General features: G+C 41.4%; 1 protein-coding gene across 1 annotated transcript in view; it reads left to right on the top strand.

Annotated features, from left to right (window-relative positions):
* Positions 1-18,412, top strand: part of SLC2A13 (solute carrier family 2 member 13) — a 146,923-nt gene extending 128,511 nt beyond the window's left edge. The window contains exons 8-10 of the mRNA XM_054632034.2: positions 10,435-10,556; positions 10,677-10,829; positions 11,972-18,412. Coding sequence (XP_054488009.1) covers positions 10,435-10,556; positions 10,677-10,829; positions 11,972-12,198 — 502 coding nt within the window. The 3' untranslated portion in view covers positions 12,199-18,412. The remainder of the gene's footprint in view (positions 1-10,434; positions 10,557-10,676; positions 10,830-11,971) is intronic.

Here is an 18,412-nt window from a genome sequence, read left to right as displayed (position 1 = left end):
GAGGTACAGCAAGGGGTCTGCACACAAGTGAAATTCTCACTGAGCCAGTCTGTCATGGGTGTTCAATGCCAGTCTGTTTTTAACAAAAAGTGCTTGAATCTCCTACATTTATAAGCAATTTTGTCCTGAAAGAGCTCCAACAGAATGAAGCCTGCCTGCCTGTAGGCAGGAATAGAGTGACTAAATCTGTCTGGATTTTGCTAGAAAGCCTCAGGCAGCACAAGTTAGCTCCAGCAGCCCCCAGGGTGGCTGATGGACACTTTCCAGTTAGTGCTCATCTCTGAAATTCCCCAAAGGATGGCCTTTCAGAAGAAATGGCCAAATCATTAATGAGCACTCCCTCCTTTCAGAGAAGCAGGGGAAGCTGGCAATGACTGGATGAAGCCAGACTGGATGTGCATGCTCACTGCTGAAATGGATTGTTCCAAAAGGGAACTATTTCTGTCAAACCACAGAAAAGCCTCTAAACAATCTTTAAAACCCATTCTGGGGTCACAGGGAGTCCACAAGTGTTTCTCAATCATGATGGCTGCCAAGAGGGAAATAATAGCTCATTCTGTTTCCAGAATGTCTCTGTGATACCTTTTTGCTGCTTGTCATGCAGAGACAGCTTTGTGCTTATATTTTAAATCTGTGAAATGGCATCTACTTCACAAGCAGTTAAATATTCCCAGATGTAATTTCTTACAAGAGTTTGCCATGTGTCTGTGCCCTTACTGTGGCATGAGATGTTTTCTTTCCAGTTTGTACTTGATTGCAGTGAACATGGTTAAATGGAGCTTTTGTGGCAGCCAGCAAGGTGGTGGGAGCAGGAATTCTCATGTCCCACTGGCCACTCTGTGTGCAAGTGACATCCCTGAGCCACGGCCCCATAAGACACATCACATCACCATCCAGCCCTGCACATGAATACATGAGTATAAAAGTGTTGTAGCACCCAAATTATGGGTCTTTCCCTCTACCACATCATGGAGTTTTTTCCACTCCATCTGGTAGAATGCAGTGGGTTTCTTTTTTTTTTTTAGTATTACTGTCATACTAAAATACCTATTGATCATGGCAAAGGCTTCAAAATGTTGGGTAGCATCACTTCCATCATATTTACTCAAATTTCTAAACATTCTTTGGTGATCTGCACCTCTGGGAAGTTCTTCAAGAGTTGATAATACCTGAAAGAAAGAAATAGTGGGAACTGCAGCATTTAACTGAAGCCTTTCAGTATGAGAATTAGGACTGAACTAAAATGTTTGTTTATCTCATACTGGATCATTCTTATTTGGAAGGCTGGCTGAGACTTTTAATTTAAAAACAACACTGAAATCTAGGAGGCTTCATGACTTACTGAGGGCACTCTGCTGGAGCCCACTTTTTATAAAGCATTTATAAAGTGGGTGGGGTTCTCATGCACATCATTAGTTTGGAAGCTACAAGAAAAAGTAGAACTTGTCTTGAAAGAGAATAAAAGATTTAGGGTTAGTAAAGTTGGTCAAGGACATGAACCAATAAAAGTTTTGTGATGAGAAGTGAAATCCCAGTGGACCACTGGGCACAGTTGCTTGTAGAGCCACAAACCTTAGCAACAGGAAATGCTGAAGGGACAAACATAAGATTTATTTGCATACTAAGAATATTTCAGTAAGAACTGGCAGACAGTTTAGTGAAACACTCTGTGGTTATTTTTAATTTTTTGAATCAGTGCATTCTACATATGAAAAGCAGGAAAAGTTACTGAAGATTTCAATCTTTAAGGTACACAGATGTAAGTGTGTAGGCCATTGGAGTGTGTCCTTGACAGGGGGAAAAGGGCAGAAATCTTACATTGCCAGCTGTTGTCTTCTGAGCCTTACCTGAAATGGTTCACTCTTTTATTGTTGCTTTTTCATTGACTTTTTTAGCTTGTAAATACACAGAATTATGTTTCTAGTGGCAAAAAATATATTCTTGTGTCATCTCATGAAGACATTGTGACCTGGTGATATCTGGTGATTGAAGTAGTTGAAATGATCACAGGCAGAAATGCATGAAGGACAGTGGCATTCAGCTAAGATGCTTATGCTCAAAACTAATTAAGTTTTTGCATTTTGATCAGCTTTTAATTTGAGTTCTGCCCATTAAAATTCTGTACTTATGACTAGGTGTTTGTTAAGTGAACAGTTGATTATGTTTCATAGTTGCATGACCTCTCACAAGTTCTTGTGCTATTAATAGAATATTTGAATTATTTATGATTATGAAATCATACAATTTAATTATTACTAATTAATTCTAATTTTTGCTGGGGTTAACCAAGTGTGTCCAGTCAGAATCAGAATTAGAACTAGGAAAGGACACTGTAGAGCACAGAGACATCGGATGTTTCCTGACGCTTTTTGTGACCATCTGATACTTTGGAAGAGTAGGAGAAAGCTTGGAAAGAAAAATAAGTCAACCTCTGTATAGTGCAATGAAGGTAATTTCGTCTCCTATAACAGAAATCTGGTATGTACTTATTTCTGCTCTCAGTTTTTGAGTGCACTGTCAGCTGCTGTGAGGTCTGAAATGGTTGGGCTTTAACACTGAGTAAACATTATTCTGCATTTTCCTGGTTTGAGTCCATTTCCCAAGGTAAGGAGCACACAGAAGATGATGGGGAAGCCTGTTGGACAGAGTTCTGGCAGTAGCAGAGATTCGTCTCTCTCCCCTCCTGGCAGATATGATGAAAAATGAAGCTTGAAACCCTTGGGGTGTGACAGCAGAGTGGGGAATTGTAGCTGACAGCTTGGGAGGAGCCACAGGGCCTTGCAAGGTGCCTGTATAGGATAAAAGAAGTCTGAGGCAAATCCCAAACTGAGCAACTTTCACTGGGAAATTAGAGTTGTCTAATCCCACCAAAGGTGCTTGCCCAGCCCCACAGCTCAGGTGTCATTGTGATATTTTATGAAAAATCCCTTCATCAGGATTTCTTCTCCTGGCAAGATGAGAAGCCTCAGCTTCTCCATGTTTTGCTGCTTTGGAATGTGATTTGGAGAATTGTTGATGCAGCATGTGAATTGTTTTTAGTTAATGGCCAATCACAGCCAGCTGTGTCAGAATCTGAGGAGTCAGTCCCAAGCTTTCATTATCATTTCTTTGCTAGTCTTCTGTCTGTATCCTTTCTCTATAGTTTAGTATAGTTTTAGTATGTCATTTTCATATCATATCATAAAATAATAAATCAGCCTTCTGAGAACTTGGAGTCAAATTCTCATCTCTCACCTCGTCCTAGGGACCTCACCACACCACACTCAGGAGTGTCCAGCTGGCACTGTCACACAGCTGAATTTCTTCCTTTGGCAACAGACACAACAACTGTGTTGTCCACACTTCAGAATCCACTGATAGGTGGTTACAAAAGTACTGAAATGTCCAGATCAGCAAACAGTTCAGAACCCCTTTGATGTGATTAATTTTGAGCAACTATTTGTCATGGGGAAAAATTGCTCCTGTTTCCAGGCTGTTGTTGCTCAGTCTATTCAGACTCAATAACAGCTCCAGCAATCTATTTATCAGGCAAATTCAGATGCAGTTGTAAATCTGAAATTTCTCAGCTTGTGAAAGTGTTTGAATTCAAACTTAAAGATTCTTACATAAATAAATAATAATATTTTAAAATTATGTTCATCTGTGATCAGGTAGCCAGGACACAGGTAAATCAGAACAGTGTGCTAAGTCTCTTGCACATGTGTGTTCTAACATGACTGAGAATCATGGGATCATTTAGATTGGAAAAGGCTCTTAAGATCATCAAGTAATGGATAGATCCTGTAGCAGGGGGATTCAGTGTGATAAACACTTTTTCCATCACGTACAGATGCACCAGTCATCTACTGAGGTGCAATTTGCTTTCTCTGCTGTGAACTAAACTATCTTTCCAAGTTTTTGAAACATATACTAGTATTTTTAAAACTCTTTGCCAGTTATAGCAAAAGGCTTCAATAAGTGTCCCAAAACTCTGTATTTTATGCAATGAACATTAAGCAATGTGTAGCTGAATCCCATGAAGTTTTATGGCAACAGTTTTTCAAGGCTGTATCTGTTTGTTCTTTTCTGGTTGTCTGGGATTCTGGGTTGGTTTTTTTTTTTGGTTTAGGGATTTTTAGGGGTTTTTTTTGTTTTTCAGTTGCTGTCATCTGGTGTAAGAAGCTTCATCTGTAAATTTTTAGGTAACATCTGGTTTAATAGATTAATTATTTCTCTGTGTAAACTATAAAGTCAAAGTGATAAATGCAAACTTCTCCAGAGAGGTGTGGAGCTTCTGAGGCATGAACCACAGTAGCTAGGGAACTGTGGGAAAGCTTAGAAATTATTGATTCTGACATTAGTCAGGTTTAAAGTAATCTGTCAGGTTGAGTTGCAGTTCACTTGATGCTTTAGACAGCGTTTTACCATGTGTATAAAAAAGGAGCAAGGATTTTTCCTTAAAACAGAAAGAATATGCTGATTTATAGTGAAATTATTCCTCTGGTTTCTGTGGGTTGTGCTAATGTAACTGTTTTGCATGTACATGGGTAGGTTTGGGAGGCACTTGATGGACAGGGTAGAGGTGGTTTCCAGAGCTCTCCTTAGTTATGTGTCTGACTACCACTAAGTCATTACACAGTTCATCTGGTACCTTGCTAAATTCTGCCCTCTAAGGTAGCTGGGGGTTTGTTCAGACAATTAAATATATTTAGCAGAAGAGGAGGAGCTTGAACTTACGAGAACTAATCCAAATGTTGAGATTCACATTCTTCTACAGGATAAGTAATTGATTGTGGATAAATAATCTTAGTTGTTCCTGAGCATCATCCACAAAAACCTTCCTCCATCCAAACAGCAACTACTCTAAATTATGTCTCTTTTGTCCTCTGTCATTTCCATGACAGACTTCAGATGAAAACATGACTCAGTGAACTTGGCATAAATTTATATTGTTGTCATGCTTTGACACTGGGACAATGCCAGTGCCTCCATGAGAATACTCTCTCCCTGGTTTCTGCTGTGAGATGTGACCAGGAATAAGCAAAGCAGGCTCCCACTTAGGAAAGAAAAAAAAAATTATTAACTAAACTACAAGGGAAAGGAAAAAAAAAAAAGAAACCCACAAGGAAAATGAAAACTTCACAGATACATCTCCTCCTCCTCCCCACCAAATTCCCAATACAATCCATCCCCCAAATCATCGACTCTCGGTCCGGCACCACCCTTCAGAATACTCAATCCTCAGTTCACCAAGAGGAGAAGGAGTCCTTCTTGTGCCAATGGTGACCTCTTCCTTTCATGTCCAGCGCTCTCACCACTGAACACGGACCAGAGCTGCTTCTAGGGTCGACTTTTAAAGATGCTTTGTCCCACTCCAAAAAGGCACAGTCTCAACTTTGGGACACCTGTCCCCCCCATATTTTTCACCCCCTGTGGCCGAGGGGTACCCACACCGAACCCCCTTGGTCCTGAGGCATTGCCTCCCCCTAGAATGCAGTCCCTGTATCACAAGGAAACATGGCTCTGTCCATGGCTACACAAAAAGAGTCCAGCATAAGCTACTCCATCATCTCTTCCACCTGAATTCTTCTCTATTTCTCTCGTGGCCCATTTCCTCTTATCTCATCTCTATCTCTCTTCTCATTCAGCTCCAGGAGGATTATCATTTGTAAGGTTTCCATCATCCAAGAAAAGGGTTAAAAATCGGAGGCTCTGTCTGTCCAGAACTCCCACAGCTGCCCAGCCGGGCACCTTCTCAGACCCCCCCTTCTCCTTCCCGGCCGGCCACTGTTAAATTTCAAGGTGGCACAAGCACAGGCACAGGCTCTCTCTCTGTCTCTCCTGGGGGTGGTGGCTGCCCGATGCCTCTCAGTGCTCCTCCTCCACCCTTCCATCCTGCAGGGGCCTTCCCCTCCCTTCTGTCCAGGCCCCGGCCTACCTCACCCAGCCGCATGGCTGCCCCTGGGCCTACCTCACCCGGCCCCATGGCTGCCCCTGGGCCTACCTCACCTGGCCCCATGGCTGCCCCTGGGCCTACCTCACCCAGCCCCATGGCTGCCCCTGGGCCTACCTCACCTGGCCCCATGGCTGCCCCTGGGCCTACCTCACCCGGCCCCATGGCTGCCCCTGCCCCGCCCAGCCCGCAGCCGGGCAGGGGAGCTCTGAACCTTTCCCTGACCGGAACCCAAGAGAGCCTCCCAGGGCAGAGCCCTGCTTTAACCCCGTGCTCTCAGAGGCGGATCCAGTGTCCCAATGGCCACATTCAGTGCCAATATTAACATCTGAGCATCCATTGGCCTAACCTCAACATCCCAGAAAACATATTTCCTGTCAAACCACCACATTTGTTCAGTGGATTGGCACGATATGAAAGTCAGCACTCTACACAGGAGACTGTAAAAATCTTCTTCAAGGAGATTTTTAGTAAATCAAATATATTTGTTTTACACTTGAGACTTAAATTGGCAAATTGTAGATTATCATCATCCTGATAACCCAGGTACAAAAGGCTGGCGTAAGAGCGGTCCTTAAGTAGTTTTACTTGTGTTAGAACAAAGAAATGAGGGATTAGTGAAACTGTGAATTAACTATAAAATCTCTGTGTGCCATCAGCACCTGATGTCAAAGTCTATCTCAGAGCAGAATGTGTAATTTTGAAATATGCTTGTTCTAACAAGCATTTTACAGAGATGGACGATAACATTAGTGTTTTTCTTCAAAAATAATTTCCTTTGTCTGACTTCATTTGAATTTTGACCTTTTAAGAATTTTGATGTAAATCCATTTAAGATGCTTCTGAAGGGCTTAAAAGACAACGAGAAGTCAGAAGCCAGAAGCTTTCATATTAAAAATATATAAACTGTTCACAATGAAACAATTAATCCAAGCAAAAGCTGTATCTTTAGGGCTAGACAGTCTTCATTGCACAGCAAAGCAAAAATTAGTGGATATTTGAGAAGAAAATCAAATTGGTCTCTGTCATATGCCTGTGCTGTGTCTTGCCCAGCCATTTCTCACACTGGGGCTTTCAGTGTTGGGCTTCAGAATTATTGTACAGCCAAAATGGCTCAAGTACAAAAATTTACATTGATCATCAAGGGAAGAGGTTTTCATGTTTCATCCTCCTGGTATTGGCAATAATATTTTAAACTCCCCACACTGGCCCTTTTCTTACCTTCTTTTATGTGCCATATGAAGGTAATTTAAGGAGATGGGGAGCAAAGCTTTAGTTCTTTTGAGCTTCAGACCACATCTGATAGAGAGTGGATTCTGTGATTTTGAAACTGCCCATATAATGCTTGTAATTTGAAAAGCTACTGACCTCATTTATTTTCAGTCAGTTGAATTTTTTGCATCAACTGGTGGTAGGTCAGGCTTTCATTAATTAGAACTGATGTACATCTTAAGTAGCCTGTAGAAAACACTTAGCAAAAAAAAAAATCAGTAAAGGTTTTCAGTGTAGCATTTTCATGTTTTTGGTCTGGCAGTAGTTTCAGAGGCTGCGATGTGGTGTGTCCTCACTGGTTGTACCAATGTGACTGCTACCCAGCATGTTGGTACATACAAACTCTGCCCCAGGACCTGACTGCATCATTTCACTTGTACATTTCCAGGGAATTGCCTGGTGCAAGTGACTGCAAGGTGTTGCAGTCAGCAGTTTCATGACCAAGTGGCTCCAGTGACAAGTGGCACTCCTCAGGGGTCAGGCTGGAGCTGGTGCTGTTTAAGATCTTTGTAGATGACAGGGACAGTGGGATTCAAGGTGGAGTACAGTACAGGGCTGATAACTGCCCTGCTCCTGCTGGCCACAGTATTCTGACACTAGTATTCAAGATGCCATTGGCCTTCTTGGCCACCATCAACAGGGATGTTAACAGGCTGTGGAAGAGGCTTCCCAGAGAAACTGTGCATGCCCCATCCCTGGAAGTGTTCAGGGACAGTTTAGATAGGGCTCTGAGTAACCTGGTCTAGTGAAAGGTGTCCCTGCCCATGGAAGGTGCAGGTTGGAACTTGATGATCTTTAAGGTCCCTTTCAGATCACACCATTCTATGATTCTTTGATTTTTCTTCTGCATTTCAGCTTATGAAGTGATGGGTAGTTGTTCCTCTGCTTCCATCATATATGCTCCCTTCATGTTGGACAAAATTCAAAATTTTCTCTGGTAATAAACTCTATGCTAATTATAAATATGTTCTTCAGCAAAATAATAGGTCCTATATAAACAGTGGTACAGTAGTAGAATTATCACAGTAATGGAACTTGAACAAATCTCTAGCCTTGAAGAAGTGTTATTTTTTTACCATTCCCAGCACTGCAAGATGCCAGCAAATGCAGATGATTTTGCCTTTACTATGTGTACCATGCTGGTTTACAACTGCAGGATAAGCAAAGCACAGTTTATTACTGCCATGTTTCTATTTAATCTAGTCTCAAGTGCTGTTTTTCCCATTTCATTGCACTGAATCTGCTTTTTTTGCAACACAATTTCCTCTCTGTTAGGGGCAGACAGTGGAGAATAGATGAGTGGCTCAGTCACAGGAGGCTTTGGAGACATCTGGTTTTCCCTTGTATCATTTGTGTTCCAATCTGTCAAAAGCAGGACACAACTGGGGAAAGATGGCAGGGGAAGGAACACACTGACCTGCCTGCAGTTGTGTCTGTGTGAATCAGCATGTTGGTTTGTGCTCATGGAGATGGATGCAGGATAATAAACCAAGTATATCTGTGTTTACAGTTTTGTTTGAGAGAAACCTCTCTGCAGAGCTGCCAATCTGGCTGGGTAGAATGGAGAAATTCATCTCAGCATCAAGATGCTTAAAAGTGCTCATCAACTTGTATTCATTACAAACACCTGCAAATGAAATTTGTGTAACAGCAAAAGAAGCAGAAGTGATGATGTTGAAGCAGTGTGAAACTGAGCACTCCTGTGTCTGCAGTGGGCCAGTCTGTATCCAGGCACAGAGAATGTGTCTTGAGAGGGAGTTCAGCTGATCTGTTTTCTGTGTGTTTTCCACTTCAAGAGTGAAAATGAATCAATGCCCTGGATAAGATGGCCTTTCCAGGGGAACTCAGCAAAGCAGAGCTGAGGAAGGGTGGAAAGGTGCACTGGCAGCACTGGCTGCATTGCCAACCACAAATTAAGGGCTCAGCATTTCTCCACTTGATCAGGTACTGCTCCAGTGCAAAGTGGAACTGTAAATCTTGCAGGTTACTGCCATTAAGGAAACATTAGGGTTTTACCAAGGTTTCAGGTGTGCAGTTTCCCAGTATTTGTAGTGTTAACCTCTCTCTTTTAAATATTTTGGAGCTTTGGATTTCCAGCTGTCCTGAAATTGGGTCTGCAATTTCACCATGATAATGGCTTTAAATGTTGTCCTTTTATCAATGATGACAACAGAAAGATTTCTGCCCCAGGAGTGCTGGGGGGATGCCCATCAGTGCTTGGCACATTGCTGCTCAACTCTGAAGCATGGCAGGGTGCCTGTTACTCCACCATCCACAACTCGTTGCCCACCTATTGCCTGTTGCAGGCATCTTCATTCTGGTTTCCCTACTGTCAAGAGGGTCACGTCCTTCACATAAGTGCTCAACTAATCTGGAAATCATTCCCCAGGCAGATGTTCAGCTCTCTGTGATTTCTTCTTTGCAAGTAAATACCACTTTCTGCATATGAAAGAGTAGTGTCTGCTTAAGTCCTCTCTCCCAAAAGATAGGGTTTTTAGTCTCTAGCAATTTAAGTGGTGGCAGCTGAAAAGTTTCACTAGTTACATTTATGAATTGTTCCTTTAAACTAATGTTAATTTGAAAAAATTAGAACAAAAAATAAAGTTGTGAGTGTGCCTTTAAAAAATGTTATATTGTTGGCAGTCACAGGGAAATACCTGATCTTCCTTGAAATATGGAATTCCCACGTGGTCCTTGGTGTAGAGGCATATTTTCTTTCAGTAGCTAATTACAGCACTTCCTTCTCCTAAACTGTTTCACTGTGTGGGAAGGAAAATACAACCTCTTTTCTTTATAACTTCACTTGACCTTGGCACCCTCCATAGACATGGCTGATTACTCCTGAAGTGTGCCCCATGTTGTTGGTTCAGCAGTGATGTAAGGACTAACTTCCATCTGACCTTAAATCCTTGTGTGCAACATCTTCATCTCAAGTCCTGCTGCTGCAGCTGGTTTTGCACTGTGTGGTATTCCTGTGAATTGGTCTTGATGGCTTTGGTATCACCATTTTTGTAGTAATGACTGGTTGTTTCAAGAAGATCTGTAAATAGGTAAGTGTTTCAACTCAGGGATGTTCTGCTGATTACCCTTCCTAAGACCAGGCTTGAGAAAAAAATCACGTTTCTTGAACTTTGCTCAAAGACCTTGTACATTGCTTGCCATGTTTATATTGCAATGTCAACCAGTGCCCTGAAAATTCTTTAATAAAAAGGCGTTTTGTTGATTTTCAGGTGTTCAAATGAATCCATATTCAAAAAGGAAGATTTATTTTGGGCATACAATTTCTGCCCCACTCCGTACTCTTGGACAGCACTTCTGGGCCTTATTTTGTATTTGGTTTTCTTTGCACCTGGTAAGAAAATACTTGGTTTTGTTTATAAGTTTAAAATGTCAAATAGTGAAGCTGCATGATAAATTTATTTTTGAGTCCAGCCATTAAAGTCAGATTGATCTTTTTATTCCTGATTCTTAGGGATGGGTCCTATGCCCTGGACTGTCAATTCTGAAATTTATCCACTTTGGGCCAGAAGCACAGGAAACGCGTGTTCTTCTGGGGTCAACTGGGTTTTCAATGTGCTCGTGTCACTGACATTTCTGCATACAGCTGAATACCTGACATACTATGGTAAGTCACTGTCCATATGGTAAGTACTGTCCATATGTGCAGCACTGCCATTGGCACAAAGGTTTTCTCTGGATTCTGGGTCCCTCCACTGGTTTTGCTATGAAGTGTCAAAGCAGTGTTCTCAACCCACTGTGGTTTCATAAGACTAGAGATCTGCTTGGATCATGGAGTTTGGTCTGGATTTCATAAGAAGCATTTATTTTTGTCCTTAACTAAGAACCCAGACAGTTGATTAAAACAGAGAAGCTGGAAAAAAACACTTTTGATTTAGTGAAATAATGATGACTCCCACTTAAGGTGACAGCATCTGCAGTTTTCCACTTTATGGTGACATCCAAGGCCAGTATCAGATGGTCCTTGCAGAAATGCAGGTGTTGATAAAGTGCTGTCTGTGGGACCCTGTGGAGTGTTTGTCAGGTTACTGCTCAGCCACTCAGGTACAAGTCATTTAAATCACATTAATCTGCCAGGGAGCTGATGTGACCTTCACATCCTTACTAGTGCAGAGCCTTTCAGCTCTGCTTGTTATTCCTTTGAGCCATCAGTGTAGCAACTCTAGGTAAATGTTTTTTGGTCCTTTGCTACCTGCTCTGCCCCTCTAGGTAGGGTGGATTGTGGGCAGGAACGAGCTCTTTCTTAGTATTAATTGTCATCACAATGCACTTTTAAATAATAATTAGGTGTAAAAGTCACAAACATTATTCTAATCCCGACTCATTTCTTTTGCTAGAGCTTTTCATTTTGAGGACTTGTCTTAATGTATCCTTCACTGTCAAGACAAACCAAGAAAGCTCTTTCCTTTCACATCTGCTTTTTTTTTTTTTTTTTTAATTTGGGCATGTGATTGTCTAATTGCTGTTTATTTTAAGAACAGAGTGACTTGCCCAGAAAGGATGTGTCTTATCTTTCACATGAATTGGAATTGCCTTTGTCAATTTACTTTGGTGAGGAATGAGGCAGCAGAGTCCTTCTCCTACAATCACAGCTCATTGTTGTAACCCTGCCACTCCAGCCTTGCTTTCTCACTGTGCTGTGTGAAAGCAAAATGTGCTGTGCCTGCTGCTTCTGCCCCTCCCCTGCCCTGGCACAGAGGAGGGGTGGGGACCTCTGTGACTGACTGTGACAATGGTTTTACATTGCAGGAGCCTTCTTCCTCTACGCAGGCTTTGCTGCCTTGGGACTGGTTTTCATCTATGGCTGCCTTCCTGAAACTAAAGGGAAAAAACTGGAGGAAATTGAATCTCTGTTTGAAAACAGGCTATGTACATGTGGTATGTCAGATTCTGATGAAGGGAGGTACATCGAGTATATTCGGGTGAAGGGAAGTAATTACCATCTTTCTGACAATGATGCTTCTGATGTGGAATAATTTTCAGCTGCTGATGTATTTAATCATTTAAAAGCCTTCTGGGGGAAAAGCAGCTCTCTGATGACCTCACTGCCCTGCTTCTGGTCTGGTTCTCCTTTCTACTGTGTATTTAAAAATGCCTTCATGTTCAAAAATGCTCCATTTGGGAGGAAATTCAATATGCTAGCGTTTTCTTGATAACTGAAAGCAATGGCTTCCAAAAGAGATTGAATTCCACAGTTATGTGACTTTACCAAGTGTGTGTGACACTGCTCCACCCCCAGAGGTTTAGTAGGGTGCACTGTACCAGATGAATACAGAAGGCTATCCTAGATGGTCAGGGGCTGTCCTTATCTCCAATACTGACAAAACCTGAAATAATCAAGTGGCTGATGAGAAAGCAGCTGACAGCTGTTGGATCCCCATCCCATAGGAGCCAAGGAAGAAGCTCTGCTGTGCAGTATGACAAAGGATGAATGCATAAGCTGCTGTAATGGTAACCATTTAAAAGGTTTAACTGATTGGGAAAATACAAATACCTGCTGTATCCATCAGAGGGACATTTCCCAAATTTACCCAAAGAGCGAGAATTTCCATTATTTGAGCTAGCAAGTAGAGAGCCATCCTCACCTGGATGGGGGTTCACTAGGGTGGTGTGTGCCTGTGCTACACCAGGTTATCCACCCAGTGCTGCTCCTGAGTACATGCTGCAGTTGGGAGTTGATGTTTGTGAGAAAAACTGCCAAAATTGATTACTGACAGCAGGAAAACAGAGCTCAGTACGTGGCCACACGTACAAATGTACTGGTATATATTGCTAGGTACAGCATAGAGGCTTCAGTTTAAAAAAAATAAATGTTTGCTTTCCTTTTTAGCATTTGAACATATTGGTTTGTGCCTAGTTTTGAACACAAAAATACCATTAGCTAAAAGAAAGAGAAGGAGGGGAGAGGGTTTGTGCTGCTCAATGCACAGTGGTCATCCCTCCTGCGCCTTTTGCTTGTGAAGAATTATTGCCTTCAGTTTATCTCCATATGTGCCGAGTGAATGACTCCCAGCACATTTTTCTTCAAATTTCCATAGTCAATTGGTGTTTTGCTGGATCTAAAGAGAAATATTAGCCATGGCCAGAAGCCTGCATCTCGTATTAATTGCCTTACCGAAGCATTGCAAACTTGTCAAGAAAATGTCAGGCACAAAACTTACTTGGCTGCCTTTAGCATGGTAATGAAAATATGAATGGTATTTTATTCACCTGCTGTGATTGCTTGCCTTGGCAAATTGAATTTTATGCAGCTACATAAAAATATTATTTGTTTTTTCTTTGTCCTATCCTCACTGCTTTAAGTCTTCAAAGATACGAGTTTGAAAGCATCAACAATTCAAATTCTTATCTTTGAAACATTTGCTTCATGAAAGAATGTGGGAAAATTCCTCTGCCTGTGGACTGACACCCATTTATTTGGTAAAAAATACATTTCTTTTTCATTGTGTAAAGATTAAAGAAATCATTAGGTTCATTAGCTTTTATAGATTTGGTTTGTGGGTTTTTCTTGGGTTGAAAGATGTTTTTAATGTTGGATTGCTATCAAAACCAAGCCTGGACATTTTTTACTAAATTATTTTTATTGGATAACATGGGGTTTTGTTGTTGTAAAGAAGTCTGACATTATGTTACCTAATCTTCTGTGGGGGGAGTTCTTATTCTCCAGTTATTGACCTTCAGGGATTGGGTGTTTTTTGGTTTTATTCTTTTTTGGGTTGGTTTTTCTTTTTCGTTTGTTTTTTCTTTTTTCTTAATCAGAGAAATATTTTTGGAAAGAAAACATTTTAAAGAATCCTCCTGTGACTTGACTGGGGCTAAAAGGGAAAAACATAGTAGACAGAGGGAATTTCAAATGAATCTTTGCAAAGAGCAGCTCGACCTTGAACGTCTCCTGTGTGGTGAGAGGGCTGGATTCTCATGCCTTCCATCTTGCCTCCCTTTTAAGCGCACAATATTTTTATGCTTGAAAGCACCAGCTGTAGAAAATGCTGAGATCTCCAGATCTATCTATTGCAAATGCTGAGGTCCTCAGACCTCCCTACAAATGCCCCTGGCTGTGGGATGTCTCCCTCTGGCTGTCACCTCTTTGAAGCCTTCACTGAAGGTGCAGTACCTGAAATGAGAAAATTAGATACTTGGCACAGAGAGAAGAACAAAATCATTTCAAGGAGAAATTAACTTATTTCTGAAACCAAAAAATGGTGTTTGAAGACCCGAATTGGAAGCACTTTTGTTACCTAGAGCAGTGTGTGAATAGGTATGTAACAGCCAATCTGTGCTTACCCAGTTTAAGTGGTTTAAGTGGGTATTTTCTGGCTTCTGGGGATGGGGACTTAGGGTTCTGATGGCCCCAAAAAGCACAAGCCCACATTCACCTTCACACCTGTGAACATTCCCTTGCTTGGTGTGTCTGGAGTGGGAGCCAGGTCCCAGCGCCGGCCCCGTGTCAGCGCTGACCTCTCTTGTGTCCACAGGGAGAGGGAAGGTGCAGGGATTGGGCAGAACTGCAGCAAAGTCACTGGAAAGGTCACTGTCACGGGGTCAGCAGCCTCTTCTGTTTTGCAGGCAGTGCTGGGGCTTTTTAGCAGCAGAAGAACCATCCCTCTCTGCCAGCCTTGTTCCATGGACCTTCCCAAAGGGCGCTCAGTTGCGTACAGCGCTGGGCTCATTTTCTCAACACAAGAGAAAACAGTTAAACTTACTGAAAACACTTTTCTGAAGGTTTGTATCCCCTGTCCTTTCTCCCAAGACACAGCAATTGAAACATGCATTTTATTCCTCACTGCTGCTGGCCATGAGGGTACAAAATACTTTGGCTTCTTTATGGTCCCTCCCTGTTCTGTGCCTACGGAGAGCGGGATTTAAGTCTTCCTTTTAGGGTTTCTTCACACCAAGAAAGCATTCCATACCTTACAAACACTGAACCAAGCATCGTGTGTATTAAAAATGAGATCAGATACTTCAAATTAATCTTATGCTGTAGGGTTTTATTTTTAGAATCTGTGAACATTTAGAGTTTGTGAAGAAAATTAGAAATATGTTTCTATTTTGCAAATATTTTTTATGTGAATTTTAAGTTTTAAGAGATTTTTGCTAAAGGTAGACTTAGTAACATTGCAGATAAAAGACTAAAAATACAGTGTAACTGAGTAATTTCTTTTTACAATTATTTCATTTATGAAGTAGCATAAATATTATGTCTAAGCACAATATTCTTTCATTGAAAGCTTTTTGCAGAAGATGTGAAATTGTTTCTTCACAAGGACTGCACACTTAATTCAGGTAATCTGTGCATCAGGAGTGTTAGAGTAATACTGCTGGTAGAGTTGGGCATATTGATTATACACAACAATTTGAGATATTTTAATTCTGAATTATCCACCAACTCTATAACTATTATTATTATAATTCTGAATTATCCACTAACTCTATAGTTAGTTGTGAGCTAACACTAACTATAAAAGAAGCAAATCCTGATGCATTTTTAAAAATATTAAAATTTAATTCATGTTAATTTGCATATAGTAGCTTGTTCACCATGCTGAGTAATTTGATCTAATTTGGCACTTTTTTCTTCCCCTTGTCACTTTGTCGATCAAAATAATCTTTTAACAAGAGAAGCAAACCTGTTTTGAAAATAGAGAGAGTCAAAGCAAGGCCCAGGAGCCATTTGGGGGCTGGAGTTCCATTGCTGTGTGGGCACCTTGGATTGGTCACTCTTGTGGACGTTTCCTTGGGAGGTGCAGTGACAATGCTGGCAGAAATGGTGGGGCAAGAAAGGGTGAATCACAAAGGACCATTGTTCCAACACTAACTCATTTTGGGATGGGTTGATAATGCCACATTTGACTTGTGTAGCAGTTAGGGTTGGGAGGGGAGAAGAAGGAAATTATGCACCAAAGGCACCATAAAGTCAAGTTGCAGTAGAGATGGGTGTTGTAGCCAGCAGGAGCAGTCTCTGCTTGTCTCCCTTGTGGGGTGGGGACTGTGCTTGGCCCTGTGGATAGGAATGGAGGGGCTGTCAGGGGAAGAAGCACTCTTGTGTTGCTCTCCCATGCCTGTGTGGAGGTGAGGGCATGGCAGTTGAGTTGGCAAAGTTGTACTTTTTTCCTTGGTGAAATCTCTTTTGCCATTTGTAGTCACTTGGGCTGAGCACAGGGGAGAAGTTTTGACCTTCAGGGGCTGCTACAGGCCCTAAGCAAGGGTCTTGCCTTAGGCCATGTGGTCCCACAGGCATTCAGTGGGCAAGGGAAAGACAGACCCTGTACTTCTCCACTTTTTACCCACCTTTCTACTTCTTGGTGATGCTCTTCTAACATGGTCATTTTGAAATTTTACTTGCATTGTTGGCTTTGTTGGCTGAACATCACTACTGCAGAAGAGGCAGAATCTTCACAGCAGAGAATGATCTAGGGGTAGAAATCAAGGCAGAAGAGATGGTTCTGCAAAGCACTTTAAAGAGTAAGATATCTGTGCACTTTTTTCTGAGAGAATCAAGCTAACTAAACCCATTCCTCTGCATTGGGAAGAGAATCAAGCTTTGTGTACCAGGCCAGAAGCAGATAATGCCACAATATGTGCTTTATGGCAAAATGTGTTTTTATTGCGGGTAACATTTACAGCTTACATGTAGCTGCTGCCTATAAAGTGACTCAATTGTTCTCTGGATTTTAACAAGTCATACTTTTGTGCAAAAATCTTAGTGGTTTTCTATCAATCTTCATCACCTTGTGTACAGTACAGTTAAGCATAATCCACAGTGGTCTAGATTGTGGCAGTGTTTCAAATGTCAGCACAGTAAAATTCTAGGTGAACATTGTTAAAGAAATATTGTTGTTTGTGATACTGGGGGTTAAAATTCCTCAAAGGCAACTATATATAGATTTTAAAAGTCTGAAAAAAAGGCAGTTCTTATCTATTTTGTGTATGTTTTCATATAGAGAAGGAGTTTTTTATGTGCCAATAACCATCACTGTAGTGTTTTGTAAATGGGTGTTAATAGTGTTGCAGAGTTCTGTATATGAGAATATACTTTAGCCACAATGACCTGTTAGTGTGAACCGTGGCATGTTTTTAATCTTACACCTCTCATCAGAGGTGCTCACTCGTTGGCTTCAGTAGAGCTCACTCATGCCAGGGGAAGTTTGACAAGAGTCAGGCCTCACAATACAGACTTCATCTAAATCCCTGCTTTTTCACATTGTCCCTAGACAGTATGTTACATGTGAATGATCTGGCACATGTAATTTTAAAGCTTCAAATCCAGTTCAGTTAATCTCCTTGTTTTTGTTGAGAAAAATGTTGTCAGAATTTGCTTTGGCCTTTCATGACATTTATATAAATAAGGAGCATACTGATGAATTATGAATATTGTCCACCTATTTCTAAAGGAACCATCTGTTTCTGAAGTGTTAAAATAAAGGCAAATTTCTCTTGCTGCCTTAAACATTACACAGACTTTGGAGAGGACTGAATGTATGACCATCATCGTGACTTCTGCGGGAGAAACTTCGTGGATGCTCAGCAGGTGTGAAACGAGGCGGTTTCATGGTGCTGGGATGCTCGTTACACTGCAGGCCCTGCCTAGAGCACGCCTGCCATCTGTTTGATTGCCAGTGTTCCAACAGTCCCTGGGAAACTGATGGGATTATCCATGTGCTTGATATTCTCCATGTGCTCAGTGTCCTGCTGGTCCGGGACGTCCCTGGGAAGTGGCACGAGTCATGTCTCTGCTTTCCATTGTGAATCTCACTCCTCTACAAAATGGTTAACCGGATCTTGGTGGGACAAATGCCATCTAGAATATCTGAGACATTACTGGGGACCAAGCTGAGAGTAATAATTCCATGCTGAATAATGTGCACATGGTGCCATCAGGCACACCGTAATCCCTGGGCACAGGTTATGGTATTCAGTACAAAACAGGTTTTGGCAAAACAATTTGCTGGGTTGTCCAAGTCATTTCTTAACCATGTCGAAAATGTGCCATTTCCATTTCCAACCGGTCAAGCCTATAATGTATGAAAGTGTTGTACATTTTCTGAAACTTAAGTGATGTAAAATTATTTAATTGACTTATGATTGCTTTAATGAAGTTTGGTCTTTACATAAAAATAAATATCTTCAAAGAATTGTCAGTGCCAGAAGTGTAAATGAACAAAATAAAAGGTGAGATACTTAATTACAGAA

The sequence above is a fragment of the Agelaius phoeniceus genome, chromosome 5 (assembly GCF_051311805.1).
Source record: "Agelaius phoeniceus isolate bAgePho1 chromosome 5, bAgePho1.hap1, whole genome shotgun sequence".
Taxonomy (NCBI): Eukaryota; Metazoa; Chordata; class Aves; order Passeriformes; family Icteridae; genus Agelaius; species Agelaius phoeniceus.
The sequence above is the reverse complement of the archived record's forward strand: the minus strand, read 5'-3'. Positions and strand labels throughout refer to the sequence as shown.